The sequence below is a fragment of the Cavia porcellus genome, unplaced genomic scaffold (genome assembly GCF_034190915.1).
Source record: "Cavia porcellus strain 051 isolate PalLab524CR breed Dunkin Hartley unplaced genomic scaffold, mCavPor4.1 scaffold_3, whole genome shotgun sequence".
Lineage (NCBI taxonomy): Eukaryota > Metazoa > Chordata > Mammalia > Rodentia > Caviidae > Cavia > Cavia porcellus.
The window spans coordinates 80,532,677-80,554,864 of NW_026947486.1; the positions used below are offsets into that span (position 1 = coordinate 80,532,677).

A 22,188-nucleotide genomic window follows, 5' to 3' on the forward strand; every position below is an offset into this window, starting at 1 on the left:
TTTTAACAGCATAAAGAGACACTTATATATGGCAAATAAATGACATGTCAGTTCCTAAAATTCCCTGAACCTTACTCACCTTATTGAAAGCCATTACTAAAATCGTTGTTTGTATTATTTGACTCCTGAATACACAATTGATTCTACAGATACCTTCTACTGTGGCCAGATCCCAAGACAAAAGTCTACACTTGGCCCTCAAATTCCACAGGGAGACCTTCTTAATATGGCTTTTCATGTTTCCAACAACAGCGATAAAAAATAACAATCTGATCTATTAGCAGTAACACTTGAATCTCTGAGACAGGTAAACCAACACAAGGTGGAGCTGCCTGAGTTCCTCCTGGACCATGCCTCGAATGTAGCACAAAGACATTGGGCAAGAGAGTGCCCCATTCTGGCATTCCTTTGGGGCCTTACTCCTAGGCTACTGGACTGTCCTAGCCACCAGAGAGTGGGCAAGCCATCCTAACTTCTAGCCCTCACAGGAAATGCCAACACGGTCAGATTCATCACTGACAGATCTGCTTGGACTTGCTGCTGAAGACTGATGGGGCTCAGGATCCACAGCCCTCATTAAGGTGTCTTTCTAAGAGCCCCAAGTCCCATTAGAGGTCTCAGGTAAGACGTTCTCTGTACTTGTGGACATAGAGGCCATGTATGCGGTTCTTCCTGACTTTTCAGGCTGCTATATTAAGTCCTCAGTCTCTGGGTATTGATGGCCAACCTATGCAGCCTGTGCAGACAGGGCCTATTTTGTGCAAGTTCCAGAATGCTTCTTCTCTGGTAAATCCCATAGTTTGAAATACCTCCAATCCCACCTGCACTGCCCATGCCATGCCTATTATTATTCATCTCAGGGATCCTTCAGTTCTTTCTTGTGTTCCCCAATATCCCGTGGCTTCCAAACATTTAGAGGGACTTAAACCTGTAATTAAGCACCTTTTAGACAATGGTTTTCTTAAACCTACCCATTCACTCTATAATACTGCTATTCTCCTGGTACTCAAGCCTAAAGGGTCTTACCCTCTAATACAAGACCTTAAGATACTCAATAGTGCTGTTACCCCAGTCCACCCAGTGGTGCCAAATCCTTATACCATGCTCTCTCATATCCCTCCCTCCACCACCCACTTTACAGTCCTAGCTCTTAAAAATGCCTTTTTATTCCTTTGTGTTTATGCACACTGACCTAGACACTCTGAGGTCTCAACAGCTTATGCCTGTTATCTCTAGTAAAACCTCTCCTCAGGGATATATAGCACCCCCTTCCTTTCCTATTCACCAATTTCTCAGACACAACCCTGGTCAAGACTGACAGATAAATTTTATCTTCTCACCTTTGTTTATACTTTTTCAGGATACATAAAAGCCTTTCCCACAACCAGAGAGACTGCTAATATACTTACTAAAGTCCTGTTACATAAAACCATCACAAGGACTACAACCAAGGTGGAGCAGCCCATACCTGGTCTTCTTGGCAACCTCAACAGTGGTCAAAGTTGTTAGACTGCCATCCTGGTTTCACATCACTCAGGCTAAGTGGTCCCCTTCCAGCCCTAGTTCCAACCATCTTTTGCCCACTCATTTCCACCTCACCAAGGCCCCACAGCCACAACTCTCAGGCTTTCATGTTTTGTTATCCAATTTGGTTCCTAATTTCTTATCCTTTTTATAGCAGGACAATAGTCTTTCCTAAAGACTCCCACATCATGCATACCAGAGACAAGTCTTACCTACCTACGCTCTTAACTTTTACCCTTTCAAATGGGGGAATAATCACCTCTCATAACCTCACACTTATTTTTCAGAATTCTACCTTACCGTGGCAATGATTCTACCTCAACATGGTCCTGATAAAATGACATATCTAAATCAAAGTCACTTTTCCTTCTACCTCACCTGGGTCCTTTAATAAGATAGTGGCATGCCTCCTCATGACATCTTGTCTTTTTGTTTTTCCAGTCTAATGAGCAGGCACTCACCAGTGATAAAATTGTCCTGGTTAAGACACCTGGCACCAGCTTCTACATGGGCATCAACCGTCATCCTGTCAACCCTTCTAAACCCCAGTACAGCGCCCCCTTTCAGCAGGAATCAGTAAAAAAGAAAAATTTTGCCCCTTTTCCTAATATTAAAAAGACAGGAGTGAAAGAATTTTGCCCTGAATGGGAAGCTGCAGCAGTGGGAGGCTGGGAGGTGGAATCAAGGGGCTCTATCTTGAGGTCGGCTCTCTCCACCCCTAAGCAATTTACCTGTGGTGCGAAATGAATTCCAGTGGGCTACCTGTGCATCAGTAATGCGCCTTAGGCACCACCCCAAACCTAAGCTATATGTATGCCCCCACACCACGTGTCGGGCAGAGAGAATGCCAGACCCTGGAGGTCATGGAGTCTCTCTCCGCATTCTTAAAATAAAGGCCACTTTTATTTCATATTTCTTATCTTTTTGGCTGTACCAAAAATTCTATTTCCAACCTTATCAAGAAAAGAAAAAAAGATGCAGACTCATGTAATTAGGAATGAAAAGGATGAAATCACAATGAATCCTGCAGAAATCCAGAAGGTCATTAATACCTGCTGTGAGAACCTGTATTCCAATAAAATGGAAAACACAGAAGGAATGGAAAGATTCCTCGATACATATGAATTACCAAAACTGAATCAAGAAGGTATAAACATTCTGAACACTCCAATATCAGTCAATGAAATCAATTAAAAGTCTAACAACAGAGAAGAGCTTAGGTCCTGACAGATTCACTACTGAATTCTATAAGAAATTTAGAGAAGATCTAATTCCACTACTCCTCAAACTCTTTAATGAAATCAAAAGGGAAGCAATAATCCAAAAATCATTCCTGGGAGCCAACATTACCCTGATGCCAAAACCAGATAAGGATCCATCCAAAAAGAGTGCTACATACAGGCAAACCTTCCTAATTAACATAGAAGCAAAAATCCTCTATAAGATACTGGCAAATACACTGCAGCAAATAATCAAGAAGACTATACACCACAACCAAATAGGACTCATCCCAAGGATTAGACAATGGTTCAACACACACAAATCAATAAATGTAATACTCCATATTAACAGAGCCAAGGACAAAAACCATACAATTATCTCAGTAGCTGCAGTAAAGACATTTGACAAATTCCAGTGCTTATCTGTGACTAAAACCCCACAGAAAATTGGAATAGATGGCCTTTATTTCAATCTGATAAGAGACTTCTATGACAAACCAACAGCCAATATCATACTAAATGTAAAAACTGAAAGCTTTCACTCTAAAATCAGGAACAAGACAAGGTGTCAACTATCACCACTCCTATTCAATATAGGTCTGGAAATATTAGTCAGAGTAATCAGACAAGAAGGAGAAACAAAAGGAATAAAGATAGGAAAGGAAGACGTTAAATTATCACTATTGTGGGTGACATGATACTCTATATAGAAAACCCCAAAAATTCCACCAAAAGACTCCTAGATTTAATAACCAAATCCAGTATTGTACCTGGATACAAACTCAACACTCAAAAGTCAATAATATTCCTATATACAAATAAACTCATCAAGAAAGAAATTAGGGAAACAACAGCTTTTAAAATAGCATCCAGAAAAATGAAATACCTAGGAATCTATCTAGTGAAGGATGTAAATTCTTCTACATTGAAAACTACATACTCTGAAAAAGATCAAAGAGCATATCAGTAAATGGAAAAATATCCCTTACTTGGATTCAAAAAGTCAATATAGTGAAAATGGCGACACTCCCAAAATTGTTATACAGATTTAATGCAATCCCAATCAAAGTACAAATAGTGTATCTCACAGAAGTAGAGAAAACAATCTTAAAATTCATTCGGAACCAGAAGAGACCTAGAATAGGAAAAGCAATCTTGGGAAACAAAGGCAAGGAAGATAGTGTCACAATCGCTGACTTGAAATTATACTACAAGGCTATAATGATAAAACAGCAAAATATTACCAAAAAAACAGATTAGACGATCAATGTAACAATTAGAAGATGCAGAAACAACTGCAAACACACTCAGTTACCTTATCTTTGACAAAGGGGCCAAATATCTTTACTGAAAGAAGAAAGATAGCCTCTTTAATAAATATACTGGCAAAACTGGCTTTCTGCATGCCAAAGACTAAAACTAGATCTGTATCTCTCACCATGCACTAAACTAAAATCCAAATGGATCCAATATATAAATATTAAAACCAAATGATAGCCGGGGGTTCAACTTAGTGACGTAAGCACCTACCCTGGCAAGCATGAGGTCATGAATTTGATCCCAGGTACCAAAAAACAAAAACAAAAACCAAACCCTAAATCTGTTGGAAGATAGAATAGGTAGAACTATTGAAGACATAGGTGTAGGCACAGAATTTATAAACAAACTCCAGTTGCACAGGAAATATCACAAAGAATCAACAGCTAGGTTTTCATCTTATTAAAAAGCTTTTCCACTGCAAAGGAAACCACCAAAAAAGTCAAGGGAAAACTCACAGTATGGGAAAATTTTTGCCAGCTGTTCCACAAACAAAGGAGTAATATCTAGAGTATATAAAGAACTAAATAAAAAATCAGACCCTCTCAAATTTAAAAATCCAGTCCAAAAATGGGCATCTTAAATAGACATTTCTCAGATAAAGAAGTAGAAACAACAAATAAATATATTAAAGAATGTTCAACACCACTAGTCATTCGAGATACAAGTTAAAACAACACTGAGATTCCATCTCACTCTAGAAAGAATGGCTATTACCAAAAATCAACCGGTAACAAATGCTGGCAGACCTTTTCCCAGACCTTTTCACTAGATTGTCATACATGCCTTGCAATCTAAGGCAATTCTGCCTAGTTCTGCTTCATCCTCTGTCATTTTACAGGTGTCAGATCTGCAAATGGTGCAAAGGCTGTCTCTGCCCAGTTTTGCTCCCTGCACTTTCCTCTTTCACAGGCATTATTCCCAGTCAGCATCTTGCCAGAGAGGGGAGAAGAAAGGAATAAAAAAAAACTAAGAAATGTCATATATGTGCACCATCTCCCTATGATGAATGTAATCATTATATGCTACAATAAATAGCTAGTTAGATAGATAAATCATCATATTGCTAACTCCATGTTAGCATCTGCTTCCTCAAAGATCCAAATTGACACAATTAACCATTTACCACCACCATCCACTTTGGAAGAATTCTTCAGCAGACACTTAAGCACTTCAAGAATCTATTTATTATTATCAAAAATGTTTTCATCAAGTTCTTTGGTTGAATTCATAGCTTAGTCAATTACCTAGTCACAAGTCTAGGTAATTCAGGCAATAAAAAACATTTAAAGCAAGGCATTATGGTTCATGCCTCTAATTCCAGCACTCTAGGAGTATAAGGAAAAAGAGCTACAAATTTAAGTCCTACTGAGTAACTTAGAACTTTTTTCAAAATTATATAATATGATATAATATAAAGAGATGCAGAGATCTCAGTGAGAAGGCCCTCAGTTCCATAAATATTTTGCTTTTTTTTTTTTTTTTTTTTTTTTTACTGGAGATTGAACTCATGACCTAGCACTTGCCAGGCAGGCACTTATGCCACTGAGCTGAATCCCCAGCAAAAAAAAAAGCATTTAATACACCAGTCTCACAATCTCACAATCTCCCTCAAGGCACAAAGTACAGCTACAGTTTTTGTAAACATTGCATCTAGTTTCTCTGCACATTAGAACAACAGCAAAGTTTATCATCTAGGCCTGAACTTGCACTGTTCAGTGTCAATCCTAATCATGATTATGATCATTCACTGAAGGTTTTTACTCCAAAAAGATGCAAGATTCTTCCTGAAATTCAAATAGTTAATCGATGATTTTTCCTTATAGCTCTCAGTGACTACCTTGAGCAAAAGTAGTTATTTATGGTCATTCCCCATCTTGTCATGAAGGTGAGAAAAAAAATCTTCACATAACTGATAAGCTTGAAGTACTTCTCATAATCTTTATGTGTAGGTCAGATAGAGGGCTTCTTATGGACAACAGCTTGTAAACATGTTAGGCAGTTTAGACTAGATTCTGTTGTGGTAGCAAATGCTGAAATCTCAATGGCTTAACCAAAGTTCTATTTCTCCCTCACACAAAGTTCCCTTTCCTAGCAACTTTCCAAGACAGTTTTTTTTCTGCATGATGAACTCAGGGATGCAGGGAACTTGCATTGTGCTCTACTATTTGTGAGTCCTCTGCCTCCAGCTGCACCAAAAGCACAGAGATTTAATACGACAAACCAGGAGGGCTATTACATGGGCTGGGCCTGGAATGGCAGTTATCAGTCCCACACACATTCCATTGCCAGCACCAAACCAGATGACCCTCTGTAACTAAAAGGTAAGCTGGGAGATGTAGAAGAGTATGTGGATCTTGGTGCATAGTCTCGGCCATAATAGATTTTCTGTTAGCACAATAGCTTAAATACATAAAAGAAGCCCTCAAATCAGATTTTCTGTATTTCTAATGCCCTTCTTACTTTATCCTGATATATCACTTTCAGTTGTACTCAGAAAATCATTCATAAGCTTAAAATCCTTCCTCAGTTCACTGAATTACCATCCACCCATTTGTTCAAGTCCAAAATTCAGAAGTTATTTTTATTTCCTCTACATAGAAACTAAATAAAAGAAAGCCAAAGAGCCCTGTACAGCGGTCATTCCAGAGCAGTGTTCATGATATCATTGTCCAGATGAAAGGCATATTCCTAAAGACAGGCTAAAAGAATCATCTATCAGAGTATGCTAACATTTCCCTTTATTCAGATGCTAGCAATGTGTTAACCCATGAAGACCTCCATAAATATTTCTTTCATTTAATAAATACAGGTTCTGCTATATACATTCTCTTATAAGTTGTATCATTCATTTACACATTCATATACTCAACAAATATTTATCAAGTGCCTACAAGCTTGCTGTTTTAGGTGCCCAAAATATAAAAGTATGTGCAACAGATAAAACCTCTACCTGAACGGAGCTTATATTCCAGAGAGCAGAAAAACTCATTTTTTTCATTCTTTTTTTCTTTCACTTTTTTTTGAGAGGCAGGTATAGTAGAAACTGAACCCAGAAACCCAGGAGCTTCCCACTAAGTGACATCCCCAGCTCTCCTTTGTTTGTTTAGAGACCTGGTTTTGCTACCAAGTCACCTAGGCTGGGCTCAGACTTGTGATGTGTCTCAGCCTTCCACAGTGCTGTGGTTACAGGTATGTGCCACAACACCCAGTTATGAGGGAGCTATTTTGTTGTTGTTGTTGTTGTTGTTGTTGTTGTTGTTAGCAAGAATCGAACTCACAACCTTGCACTTGCCAGAAAGGTGCTAACCCACTGAGCTATATACCCCACCTGAGGGAGTTATTTTTTAAAATAAAATATACAGTAAAGGATTGGATAGTAACGAATTTCTTAGGCAAAAGAAAAGCAGGGAAGGAAACAGGGTTACTAATGTGGGATCATGATTTTAAATCTGTGTTCAGGCCTCATGGAGAAAAGAACATTTAAGCAAATACTTACTTGAAGGAGGTGAAGGAAGTAGCCAAGAATAAAGCTAGAGCCAAGTACACAGGCAGAAGCAACGCTAAGTACAAACCAAGCAGCAACACCCAGTGAACTGGGGAGAACCTCCCCTGTCATGGATTAGCAGAAAATCCAGGGTGACTGGAATGAAACAAGCAGGAGCAGATTAGTAGGAGAAGAGTCAGAAAGTTAATGGGTGGGGATGAGAGAACAACTGTGTAGGGCAGAGTTAAGATTTGAGATTTTACTCCAAGAGAGATGTGGAGTCACTGGGTGGTTCTGAATGGGAAGTGACATGATCTGACTTTTGTTTTAAAAGAATAGCTCTATATTTAAGTGTATAAGATAGGTAACCATATTACCGAGATTTATTGGATCATTGAACAAAACTATTTGCAGTCTCACTGAATGTCCACTCTATATGCTTTAATTTTGTAACTTGAACAATTATTTCTAAGATGACAATATGTAATCTATTAGCTAGTGATTTCCTACTGTTTATTTTTTCTGAAATTCTGTATAACTTGTACCCTTTTTCTGGTTTTTTTTTCTCCTTAAATAAAATTTTAAAAAAATAAAAAAAGAATAGCTCTGCTGAATTAAGAACAGAGTGCAATGAGGCAATATGGAAACAGGAAGACTTACTTGTTAAGAGGCAATTACAATAATGTATATAAGAGAAGATAAAATTGTAAAGAGAGAGAGTGCTGATTGAGCATGACTACAAGATAATTGGCCCAAGTTATAAAAAAATAAAGCATCCTTTGGAAGACATGGGAAAGACTAGGGGAACATCTAATTTGGCAGGGAAGGTCGGGGATTTGGTTTGTAGCACTTTGGGCTTCAGATGCCCATGACATACCCATGTTAAGCTAATAAGGAGGCTCCTGGGTATAAGAATCCAGGCTTCAGGGGGATAATTCAAGGCTGGAGTAGGTTTTTCCGGAGGATCATTTATTTATTTGTTTGTTTGTTTATGACACTTACAGATTGAACCCAGAAGCAATTTATCACTGAGTATCTCCATTCCTTTTCAAAATTTTGAGACAGGTTCTCATTAAATTGCCTAGGCTGGTCTCAAACTTGTGACTTCCTGTCTCAACCTCCTGAGTAGCTGAGAGGAGTGTGCCACCATGTGCAGTGAAGTATTTGAAAATCATCTGGGCATAGATGACAATGCCATGAGACTACATCACCATGAAAATAATCAGTTTCAATAGAGAAAAGTCTCAAGGACTGCACCTGAAGCACTACGATATTTTAGAGGTTATGAAGATGAAGAAGCAAAAGAGACTGAAAACAAAGGAGACAGAAAAGAAGTGATCAGTAGCTATCAAGAGTCGCTCCTGAGTCAGTGCTACTTTTATTGCTTCTACCAAAACCAGTACATCTAGAAGTAAAAGAGAATTTTACAGGGCAACAGTGGGGCATTATCAGTGGGTTAGGGTGACGGAGAGGGTTAAATCAGGCTTAAGATTCTAAACCTGTAAGGAGTTAAATCCCAAACTTCATTTATCTCTTCAGGGTCTTGTATCCACATCCTGCTTGTCTTGGTTGCTTTTCTGTTGTTGTCGAGATAAAATACCTGAAACCCAAAATGAAGGAAAGAAAGGTTTATTTATCTTACACTTTTTGGAGGTTTCAGTGCATACTCAGCTGGCTCCAAAGTAGGGTCACATGGCTGAGGGGCAGCCATTCATGGCAGCCGCAAGTGACAAGAGTGAAAGGGCGAAAGGTGAAAAGTGAGCCTCCTTCCCTCCGGTATATTGTGTGCTGGCTCGTTGTCCCTGGGCAGATGCAGCACTGCTAGACAATGAACCAATCACAAATGCTAGACTCAGTTGCCTCCATGATTGCAAGAGTCTTTGGGGGGACATTTAAACAAACCACAACACTGCTGTAACTGAAACCTTGGCTATGTACTTTATTTAGCCTTTCAACTGCAGGTGCTTATCCACACAATTCTGCACTGCCATATCTCAGGAAGTGGAAATGAAGATCATTTTACTCTCCAAACCACTTTCTGATCTTTGCTCCTCCTTGTTCCTGAAAACTCTCTGGTTCTTCCTTGGCTCATACCATCAGTTTTAACACTTCTTCCCCATCCTGGTGGCAGTCTTCTGTCACCTTCCTAGTCACTGACTTCATTCATGAATATTTTAGTTCTCAATTCATGTTGTCTGATCTCTTTGTCCCAACTTCTCTTGTCATTCTCAGTGAGTCCAACATTTACCCAGCAACATATCCTTTTGTTTCCTTGATATTTTCACTGCCAATGCCCACTTCCATCATGGAAGGCACTTCAAAACAAAGAGCACCAGGACTGGGCCTTGTTTCTAAAAAAGTTCCTGGACTTCAGTGCATTCTTGTTATTGGTAAAACAACACATGATTTTCAAAAAAGGAAAACCTTTTAGTACTGGAAATATGTAAAACTATATGTAAATTTTATTGGGAATTAGGTCTGTGTCTCATTCCTTTCTGTTCTGTCCTCTGTTGAACTTACTATGAGTCAGTGATTACAAGTGAGATTTTAAAGTGTAGCAGTGGATAAATAAGTCAGGAATATATATACTCTGTTACTCACAACTATGTTACATATAATTGCAAATATTGGAAACAGCATAAATGACCATTCACAACAGTATGTTAAATAAACTATGGTTCGTTCATACAAAAGAATGCTATGTAGTTGTAAAAAAGTGAAAAAAATTCCTATGAATTGGAATGACTTCCAAGATAAAGTGTACAGCAAAAAAGGAAAATATCAACAATGCACCTAACATGCTACCTTGTATGCAATAAAGAAAAAATCATTTTCATGCAAGTATTTTGCATAAAAGTTCATAGCTGCTTCACTCATCCAAAAAACCAGACTCAGCACAAATGTTCATCAACAGATAAAATGGAATCTATGGTTTAAATATGTTCTCTACAAAATATAAATGTTTCCCACATGATGATATTATGACATGGGGCATCCAAGAGGTGACAAGCCATCAGCACTCCTCCCAGAGCTAATGGGGTTGGGGTCCTTGTTTTAAAAAGTCTTTATGCAGAATTAAGTAAGTACACCTTTCTACCTTCTGCCACCTGAGGCCTAGACAACGGAATCTGCTGGTACATTGATCTTGCACTTACCAGCCTCCAGAACTTTAAGAAACAAATTTCTCTTATTTACAAATGTGTGAACCATACAGGACTTCATCAAGTACTGTTTATAGATTTTAAAAGAAAAACTCACCAACTGCAAAGCAGTGTCACAAAAAACACTGTACATGATGGGAATGCTAGATTGCGTCCAAGAAAATTGATGGAGGAGACAATGTTTTTAAATAAGTAAGGCAGTCTGGGAAGCACTGCCATGTGTGAACCCCTGCCAGACTGGAACAGCCAGACCCCAGCCCCTTCTGGCATGCAGGCTGGCAAACAAAAATAGCATACCCCACGACCTCACCAAGTCGACACACCCCACCACTCCCTCCATAAGCGACCGTCTTATCAGGAGAAACACAGGCTGTGATGATAGCTATGGAGGTGAAACACAACTGGATGCCTGTGGTGCTTTGGTGTCTCACTAACATTGCAGATCTAGTGCCAGTGGTCTGACTATGGGTTCAGAGGATAGTGGTACACAGTGTGGCATCTAGCAGGGGGCATCTCCTTCTGAAGGTTGCAGCCATTGTTGATTCCCTATGATCTTGTTTTGAAGTCCTATATCATTTCAATTTTTTTGTTGGGTCGGGTTTTATTCTCTTTTGTTTTGTTTATGTCAAATCCGATTGCAGGAGCATCTATTTCAAAGATAACAAGATACATTATGGTAGCAACTTTGGATTTACTATTGCCTTGTTTTGAAGTCCTTTATTACATTCATTGTTTCCTTTTATTGTTTCTATTCTATTCTGTTCTGTTTGATTTTTACTATGTCCAAAGTTATCTGCAGCTATTTTGAAGACATCAAAAGGCATTATGGTAACAATTGTTGATTTTATAATGTTGTTAGGCCTGTATCTCTTATGCTGGTTTTATTCTGTTTTATCCTTTTTAAAATAAAAAAATTAAATAAATAAGGCATGATCGTAATACAAAGAAAAAAAAAAGTAAGCAGTGCAAAATACACAATCCTGTGTCCTTATTTCCTTCCCCAAAGATAACCTCGTGATCAGGTTTCTTGGTATCCTTTTAGAGACAGAATTTTCTTTTCATTTTGAAAAAAGGAAAGAAGAAAAAAATGGAGGCAAAGATGGAAGGGAAGGAATGAAAGAAAAGGAAGAGAGGGAATAGAAAGCAATTCCATATAAATGAAGGTTTAAGCACAAAAAACGGTCAAGAAATATGTACCCCCAAAAACCAAGCTCTTAACTGTGGTTACCTCAAAGAATAATTGATAGACTTCATTTTTTAATGTACTTCGGTACTATTTGTCTTGGCTCAACAAAAATATACTACTTTTGTGATTTGTAAATTTCCATAATAATAAAGAATAAAAGAAAAATTAGTAGAGAAACATCAAATAGTATAAATATAACAAGATAAATTATAAAATGAAAGTGATTTGATATTGCAAAATGGCCATGCAACCAAATGAAACAGTCCAATGTTAGAACTAGATCTGAAAATATAATGAGGTTCTTGGGGTGAAATGTATTGGAGAGAATGTCACCACTATAATTCGATGTTGGAAATTGTAACAGACGAATTGCTATAAGATACTGTGAAATATACAAAAGCATGAAATAAAAGTAAAATGTTCTGGATGCACAACAGTCATATTCAAATACGTATTTATTACGATATCTCATTAGCTGAACTAAAAGCATTCATAGGTCTGCTGTACTTAGCAGGGATTTCTCATGATAACTGCAGGAATATAAAAGACATAAAAAAGCAATACTTCAAAATATGGCATAAAAATTTATGAACTTTGCATAAGATGCAAAGCCATTATGCTTCCAATTTAGAAATTTGTCCTGGAACTCAGCCATACGATCTTTATTTGTATAACAGTAAGCTGAATGATGTTGTGAACAGACTTGTTGCTCTCATCTCCCAAACTAATCAGAATGTGACATTCAATGATTGGTTTACCAGTTTCTAATTGATGTTACATTTGCTAGCAGAGCACATGTTGACCAGTACAGGAACTGTATGCAAGAACAAAGCAGAAATTCCAAGTGAAATGTTGCAATTTCAAAACAGAGATATGTATGTATGGCAAAGAAAAGCAAACTGGTACCGCTGGTGTCAACATTGCACTATGATGGAAATACTGATAGAGAAACATTGACAAAATGAAAGCCTGAGATAGAAAGTTTTTACAACAAAACCAAAGGCAAAGTTGTTGATGAGTTACACAGCAACTATTCACTCAAAACACAAAGCATTAGTCAATGTGTTCGATAAATAGTTTAATAGCTTATAAAGAAAATAACAAGTGCAAAAATCACAGAGAAATTTTCTTAGAGGATTTGGGCTGAAACTCATAAAAGATAATTTATAGCAGAGCAAAAAACAAAATGTTTCTGCTCAGAGAACTACACACAAAAAAAATGTGGACCACACTGGTGAGCTGATAGGTGAACGGCAAGTGTAGCATCCCAAAGATCTATGACAACAGGGAAACTAAAAAGATGTCAAATGTGCACTACAAGAAAGGACAAGAAAACAAAATATATGTGTTATCAGTGTAAGTGATACTTGTGTATGGAACATGCAATTTTCATATGTGAAGACTGCTTTGGCTGTGACAATTGAATCAAACATTATTTCTGTGGTAGACTTTTGTTTGTGTTTGCATTGTAGTTCACATAGATTTTTATTTCTAATCTTATCTCTTAGATTTTGTAAGCACACAGCTGATGTGAAAATGTTGATATGTATTCTAAACACTCAGTACACATTTGATATTTTATTTTATTGATATATCATTTCCCTGCTAAGTACATGTTGCACAACATAGTAGGAAGCTTCTGACAAAACAGGAGGACTTGAGAGCTGACAAGAATGGGCTGACTCATAGGAAAGGAAAACTAAGCACGTGTTGTCAGTGTAAGCAAGACATATGCATAGAACATGCAGTTGTGTACGAAAATTGCCTTGGTTGTGACAGTTGAAGCAAAGATTATTTCTGTGGTAGAGTTTTATAGTTTATATAGGTTTTTGTTTCTGGTGTTATGTCAGGTTTTGTAAGAAAGTATACAGCTGTGAAAATGTTGATGTTTATTCTAAATGCACAGTACATACTAAGCAGTTAATACTTTATTTTATTGGCTTTTATGTTCCTGTTAACAACACATGATAAGAACCTTCTGACAAAACAGCAAGACCTGCAAGATATCAAGAACGTTCTACAAAAAGGCCAGGAAAATAAAACACTTGTGCTGTCAGTGCGGCACTTGTGTATGGAAAGCGCTGTTGTCATATGTGAAAACTGCCTTAGGTGTAATAATAGATTATTTTTTGTAGTGTGCTATTGGTATTTTCACTTACTTCATATAGGAATTTATTTCTGTTCTTTATTAGACTTTGTACACCAAAAATCATTCAATATTGAAGATTTTGATGCTTTTTTATAAATAATAAATATTAAAATGCAAGACTATATTTTTGTAATATTTTTTCATGTTAAGCACTCATGGTTTAACAATAAAACTCATAAAATTGAAACTTGTAATTCATCAATAGAAATATTCTGAAGAGTAAATATGGATTTGACACACCCATGTTTATGGGCCTTTATGACAAAAAAACATGTGCTATCTTCTGTGGGCTAATCTTTACAACGACCCTTAGGAGGAAAAAAAGTATAATCTCCATTTTATAAACGAAGCAACCACAGCACAGAGAATTTGAGACTTCCCCATTATCACTCAGTTGGAAACTACAGAGTCAAGATTCTAAAGCAGATTCCAGAGTACAGGTTCCAACTACTACACCTCCAGCCTCTCTCTCTCTAAATGAGCTACCCTCTACTAAAGGCTGTTTGTGGATTCACTGAGAGTAATATATGTAAAGCCCATTTCTTGTCAAGTGTTTGATAGCAGCTGTGGTTATGTAGCAGAAAATGTACACACACACACACACACACAGTCAGTATACTTCAGTCTGTCCAGTTCCAGTTGTTCCTGTATCTTAGAAACAGTTGGTAACTGTGATGCACAGCTGGTCACTGTGATGCATCGTATAAACCAATCCCCAATTGACAAGCCATTCTGCTTCTGTACTTCCTGCTTATTTATCCAATATAAACCCTAAACCACCAGAGATTAGGACCTGATATTCTGGGAATGATCCCGATCAGTGCCCATTGAGGAAGTAAATAAATCGTCTCCAAATCCTGGGTGTAGTTTAGGTGTTTCTGCTTGCCCTTGCAGTTCTTATAGGCTTGTCCATTCTGCACTGAAAAACCTACCAGGTCGTTTCTTTGGGCAGAAAAAGAGGTAAAGGGAAGAGGAAAAGAGTCAGGGGTGGAAGAGGGTGAGGTGGAACGTGAAGAAACAGAGCAAAGAAGAGAGGTAGAGTGATCGCTGAATATTTAGGAAGTAAGACAGACACCCTGGTGACCCATGCTGAAAATAAATGCTGGGGCTTTGCCAACTGAGGCATTAACTTAGGTACATCAATCCCAAGGCCCTCGAACCCACCTACAGCCCCCAGGACCCTGCCGGGCAGGCGTGGACTCGCCTGGCCCTCCTGCGGGTCCGCCCCACGCCGGGCGGGGCCTGGCCTATAGTCTCTGCCCTGGCCAGACCGCAAATCCCGGGCCGAGCCACGCGGTCTCTCCGGCCGGGCTGGCCGGCCTCGATGGCTACCTGGAGGCGGGACGGCCGGCTGACTGGCAGCCAGCGGCTGCTATGCGCCGGCCTGGCCGGGGCGCTCAGCCTCAGCCTCACCGCGCCCCTGGACCTCGCCACCGTGCTGGCCCAGGTCGGCGGCGCGCGAGGCCAGGCCCGGGGCCCGTGGGCCGCAGCGCTCGGGGTGTTGCGGGCCGAGGGGCCCCGGGCCCTGTGGAAGGGGAACGCGGTGGCCTGCCTGCGCCTCTTCCCCTGCAGCGCCGTACAGCTTGCCGCCTACCGCAAGTAAGAGCCTGGCGGCCCGGGGGCGGGGCGGGGCGGGGCGGGGCGGGGGTCTGCAGCTGGCCGCGTCCTTCGGGGCGCTGTGGTGGGGACGGCCCCCTTCTGGATCACGTGGGAGCTACTCCGACAACTGGGCGGCGGGGACACGCCGAGGGACCCCAAGGCGCAGTCCCAACGCTTTTCCTGTACTCTTGAGGTGCTCTTCCTGCAAGATGCCATTTTGTGGCACGCAGCCCTGACCCCTGAGAAGCTTTCCTGGCTGGACAGGGCGAGGGATTGGGAATGGAATCAAAGCAGATTTAGGGGAAAGAATGAGAGAGCTCCAGAGAGATAAGCCCTAATCACTCCAGCCTTCTATCAGCTGGTAAGGTTTTGCTTTGGCTGGCCTAGGAAAAGAGACTCTCTTGAAGATGTGTGTGTATGGGACTGTGTGATCAATACCCCAAGAAGAAAGTGCTTGGTGGCCAGGGAGGGACCCATCCACTGCCTCAAAATGGCCACAGATTTTTTCCACGCAGTCTAATTGAATCTTAAATTTGGGGTTCTACAGAGGCTCCCCCTCCCTGAGCTGGGAACAGTCCCCTCAGCCTTGTGCTTCCCCTCGCACCTGAGCTGCCCACTGGCCTCATTCTGCTGGTTTTTCCCACTTTCTCTCACATCAACAGCTGCTCTTTACAAAAAGATCTAAAGGTGTAAATACCGGACAAGGCCCTGTCTGAAAGCTTCCTCAGGGCTCATAGATAATTGCATTGGAATCAGAAAGGAAGCCTAAAGGAGAAATGGAAATGATGACATTTAAGGAAGAGGAGCAGTTTCTCTAGGAGGATAGTTCCTGTGTCCTTAATTTTATGAGCACAATGCCAACTCTGAAGAGTGACGTTGGCCCTGAAGCAGCCCACAGAATCAGAACTGGTCAGCCTTTTTGTTTCCGTTCTGTGGATGGAATCCAGGGCCTTGTACAGGCTACGCAAGGCTTCACAATTGAGCGCCTCCCTCCGCCACAAGTACTGGTCAGTTTTGACCAGATGGTTCAACTTTGGCGGCTAACAGTCAGGGGAATTTTGCCTTGATGCTGTGACTTAGGAAGTGAGAACTTGGAAGTCGCTGTCACAAAGCTAAATAAAATTACCCTTATTTGGGGTAATTTTGGGGGTTGGCGGGGTTTAGTTCAGCGGAGTAAGTGCCTGTTTGGCAAATGTGAGGTCGTGAGTTCAATTCCTGGTACCAAAAAAAAAAAAATTACCCTTATCAGACTTTTCTAGGCCAGTGATCATTTCACTTCTGCCTGGGAGAATTCTTTTCTCTTTCTTTGTGGAGGAAATCATGGATAAGATAATATGACATTTGTGTCACAGCTCTTATCCCTCTCCAGAGTGCCTTGCCCTCTGAATACCTAGCCAGCAGTCTGAATTTTAATGACTCAATTGCTCCCCACTTCACCCTCTTCTCCACAAAGTGGTAAGGAAGTCTTTCTTTGACAGGGTCGATTGTGTGCCAAGGAAGGGTAGGCAGAGCTTCAAAGGTAGATTCAATGTCTTGGTTTTCTACTAACTATCTAGTACACAGACATCATTAGATATTTACATCTCTTGCCTTCTTCCCTGTAAGGTCCATAGGACAGAAAGTATTGTGCCACCTTTTACAGATGCAGAATTGATGTGTCAGGCTCACACACCACTTGTCAGTGATAAAGCTGGGTACTACACCTGGCCTTCTGACTCCAAATCTCATGCTCTTTGATTACATCACGCTACCTTTCTCTCTGAAGGTAATTGATACTAATTTAGTTAGGATACATGAAGTACCTGCTGTGTGCATGATGCTGGTGACAATGCAAAGACGAAACAGGCAATGGTCCTTTTGCCCCTAGGAGATTACAGAGTAATAGAAGAATAAAGCTCATGTGTCCATAACCATAATACAAGTAGCATGTGGTTGCTGTGACTGAAGTGCTGTAGAAATGTACACTTCCGATAAGGGATGAGGAGAAGGTGTGACGGTGTGAAGATGTGGAGAAAAAGCTTTGGGAGTTTGGCCTTGAGAGAGTGAGTGGGAGTCTGCTGGGCAAAGATGGGAAGAAAGATACTACAGGTAAGTCAGCAAATGCACAGAGGTGGGAAGGCACGCTGCATGACTGGAAATAATACAGGAAGAACAGGTGGAATGAGATCTTGAAGGTCAGGTTAAGTAATGTAGACTTGATATGCAAAGGAAGTTACGGAAGACTTTTTTTTTTCAGCGTGGGAGGTGGTACTTTGATGAAAGCATGGAATGATTGCTACTTGGTAGTAGGAGAAGAAGAAGGTTGGGCATGGCAGGACCAGCTGGAACTTGTTTGTTATAATCCACATGGTAGTTGGAGGAACCTGAAATAGGCTGGTGACAGTAGGTGAAAGATGAGAGAAGAACAGAGTTACACGGGCTAGGTGTGCTGATAGCTTTTCCTGCATAGCTTTCTAAAAACTGAGAAGTATTTCAGTGAATGGCAAAGCAGTTAGAAAGCGTAGTGGTTGATTAATTGTGATGCCATCCTTCCTACAGAAATGCCAATTTTAGTTCATCATTGTACTCTTCCTGATTTATTTCTACTGTTTCCTTAGACTTGAACAAAACACAAAATCCAATATGTTTAAGGAATAGAGTATTTAAATGACTTGTCTACATACACAATACCAGAGCTGGAACTTGAAACCAGGTCTTCTAGTTCCACAGTCCAAGGCTCTGATGAAGTGTCTGTTTACTTGGATTCAAGATCAAAAAGTCCACTCAGTAGAGTCTATTGTGAGCAAGGTTCTTGTAAATAAATAATAGCAAACACAATTGATAGCTTTCAAATAGATCAGATCAGATCGAGGAATCTCCCTCAAGTATATTTCACAAATGTTTGTCTATCTGTGTAAACACTGGTTTGTGTCCCTGCAGTTCTGAAATTGCTCAGAACAAGGACTAATTCCTTGCTACATAACCACTTCATGAGCTAATGTTTGGCTGCACTGACTGCTACCTTATTTTGGGTTGAAGTGTTAGCAATTCTAATCACAAGTATCCAGCGTGTGTGTAATATTTGTGCTTGCTGAAAGGAAGGGGTTACTCAATTCATCAGCTTTTCTAGTCTGCCTGAAAAAAGCTTCTGTGCATGTATGTATGTGCTGCGGGGGTAAGAGGAAGAGCAAAAATCGAAAGACCACTGTCCCAGCCAATCAGGAAAGAGTTTAAGATGTAGGCCCCACGATGATTTCATTGGTAGCCTATCAGGGTTGCCTAGCTTGACTGTGATTCTAAGGAGGGGATGGCTGCTCCTTGTCCCTGTGTCAGATGGTAGGAGTCTGAGAAGAAAGGAGCTCTTTTGGCTCTTTTTAATTTTGTATTTGATAGCAAGACTCCACTTTATAAAATAAACTGATATAAGAAAGAATTCTTCTTAGTTCAAGTCATTCACTGAACCCAGGGCCTACTCCCCTGTAGTTGCCCTTCTGGGTCATTTCTTGTCAGGACTGTTGAATTTTCTTATATGATCCTTGCTGAGAGCTGGCATAGTTTTGGCATGTTGTAGATGTTCTACAAATAGGATGAATGAATCAGTGTCCTACAAGTGGCCAAGTTGGATGGCAACTAAAAGAGGATGATAAGAATGTAGGATGTTTCTTGTGATATTTCAAACTCCACCTTCTGGCTTGTTCCAGCTTGCCACAGACTACCAGCAAGGCATTTCCACTTCCTTTGTCTTCCCTCACTGGCTAGGAGAGAGAGGAGGAGAGGCATGAGGAAGTGAGCAGGCTGTGATATTGAGGCACATGGTCCACTGGTGAATGCCAGCTTTAACTGCCTGGATTGTTTTTTGGTACTGGAGGTAGATCCCAGGACACCGAGTACGCTAGGTGAACACTCTACCACTGAGATGCACCAGTCCAAAGAGGATGTTTCCATCACTGAGTGCTTATTTGGAAGCAGAAACACCAGCCTAGAACCCCGTAAATAGTTTCAGCTGAACACCTTGTCGTACCACACAGAGGGCCCAGGAAGCGTATCCACTGGAAGTTTGAAAGCTGAAAAATAAAAACTCAAAAGTGCTTTAATTATAAAATAAAGAGCTGAAACACTTTTATTTTAATCTACTTCTAGTCACTTTTATTTCACATCTTCATTGTCCCTCTCTGTAGCCCCACTGTCTGACAGAAAGTAATGTTTTTCCTGGTTTCCAAGCCCTTTTGGATTTTGTCATTAGCAGGGAGTAAAATCCCTTTGCTTCCAGGCTAGGGAATGTGTGCTGTATAAAAATCCACTCGTAATGATTTCAGACAGGTAGGCCCTCATGACTAGGGAAGGGTTGTAACTGAGCAGCTTTATCTTTTGCGTTTGGAAAAGTCCACCCCAAATCACTTTTAAATCGTTACACCACAGAGAAATACACTCATACCACTATCCATGCTTTACATTATTTCGACTTGGAGGTCTTACTATGTTGCCCAAGCTGGTCTTGAACTCCTAGGTTCAAGCAGTCCTTCCACCTCAGCCTCCCAAGCAGCTGGGACCACAGGCATACACCACTGTGCCTGACAGCCATGCATTCTTTTCAAAATATAAGCGATAAAACATTACAGATAAAGCTGAAATCCTCCCATTCTTATTCCTAGCCCCATTCCCTCTCCCCTTTCCCAAGGATGTATTTTCATATACGTGCATATACACACACACGTGCACACACACGCGCGCATACCCACTCACACTTGCTCTTGAACAATGTTTTGGTTTTGGGGTGTTTCTAAATAGATGGTTAACATATAATACAGATCAATCCACAGCTTGCTTTTTATTTAACATTATGCTTTTGTGATTTATCCTTGTTGGCACATAGTTCTAAACTCTTTCATTTTAACCATGTAGTATCCATTGCCAGAATTTATTCATTCCCCTACGCATGGACATTTAGGTTGAGCTTTTCATATTTACATGTTACACTATGTGTTTTTGTATGTTCACCTGCAAGAGTTTTCTCTAGGATTGCACTTAGAAATGGAATTACCGTGATACCCCAGTTGTCAAACTCAGTTCGTTCCAAATTTTTGTTCAACCACCCAAAAGTTTGAGAACTAAACATATTTTTCCCATAACAAATAATGGAAAGCCAAATAATTGGTGGTGAGGTCCAAAAATTACACTCATAAATTCTTTTTTCCAGGATTTAACAAATTTCACGATGATTTCTTTCTTTAACTCTATCATGGTTCTCAGTTTTCCTCTTAGCTTTACTGCTGGTATCTCTTAACTTTCTTTGGATCCAAAGTTGTATTTTATGCAAATAGAGCACCAAAAAAACTTCAGTGAGGGGCATTTTAATGTAGTGCTTAGACTGAAGGTCACTGCTTTGTGTCTGCGACAAGATGTGGTGCGTGGCTCACATTTAACACGTACAGGGTTTTTCTCAATTTGAGTATTGTTATGAACACCAAGAAGATTTTTTTGAACTTTGCTATTTGAGTAGTGGGAATCAAGTTTGGAGCCACTGCACAACTTAGGACTCCAGTTTTACTAAGGTACTATAAAGTGACCCTACAAATTTGTTTCTCCCAGACATAAATGAGAGCCCCTATCTCCATACATCCTCACCATAACCTGATATTATCAGACTTTTTGATCTTTGCTAATCTATTGGATGAGAAATAATACTTGTTGTTTTTGTTGTTGTTGTTGTTGTTGTTGTATTGAGAATCGAACTCACAACCTTGCACTTGCCAGGCAGGCGCTGTACCACTGAGCTATACCCCAGGTGCTTGTTATTGTTTTTGTCTGTCTTTTTTTCTTAAAAAAAAAAAAGAAAACTAATAAGACAGCATCATCTCTTACAATTATTGTTACAAAGGAGAATTCCGTAGACCAGCTAAATTTGAGCAAAGAAACATGATTCACAAATCAGACAGTTCTGAGAATCAAGCAGTTTCAGAGAACTTCTACTAACATCATGATTAAGCAGTATTTATAGGAAAGCAGAAGTGAGGCACAGAAAGTAACTTAAAGAGCTATAGTCTAGTCAGCTAGTCAAATGGTGACAGTTTAATTAGTAAGTTGCTTGTAGCCTTATCAGTTAACTGGCTGCAGGGCCTTCTGCAGTGAGCAAAATGTGATTAAACTATATTGGTTCAGTCTAAATCCAGGAGCTCCCACAAAATGTTATTTAACATTATTAAACCATTGTATTTTTAAAACAGTTTCTGAGATGCTCAAAGCCATCATGTCAAGAAGTTCCAGTCCTAAGTTTGGACACGACTGAAAGAGTGCACTCCAATTTGGTACTTGCCAAATACTTCTGTGCATTTGTATCCCACAGGCAAGCTAGGTTTGACAGCTATGCAGATAACAGGGGTAAATGTCTAATATGGGAAGGATTTAGACAGGATATAAATAAGCAGTTTGGGGAGCTTTTCCTTATAGTCAATTATCATTATATAAACATGGTAGGATTTAATGCTTTGTTCATTAATAGAGCACAATAGTAATTTTCACTCTGTAAGACACTTCCAGATGCTGGAAATAATTTGCAAAGTTGTGTA

The 22,188-nt window shown here is 39.9% G+C and overlaps 1 protein-coding gene across 3 annotated transcripts in view; it reads left to right on the top strand.

Annotated features, from left to right (window-relative positions):
• The first annotated feature begins 15,288 nt into the window (after positions 1 to 15,288).
• The window catches only part of Slc25a43 (solute carrier family 25 member 43), a 39,062-nt gene continuing 32,162 nt past the window's right edge, over positions 15,289 to 22,188 (top strand). For 2 of the 3 annotated variants that reach the window (XR_010046636.1, XM_003467569.5), the window contains exon 1: positions 15,295 to 15,643. Coding sequence is in view for 2 of the 3 variants with exons in the window: in XM_003467569.5 (XP_003467617.1) it covers positions 15,369 to 15,643 (275 nt within the window). In the remaining variant the exon portion in view is untranslated. Of the gene's footprint in view, positions 15,644 to 22,188 lie in introns of all 3 variants that reach the window. The other variant, XM_063246326.1, reaches the window with a different exon arrangement.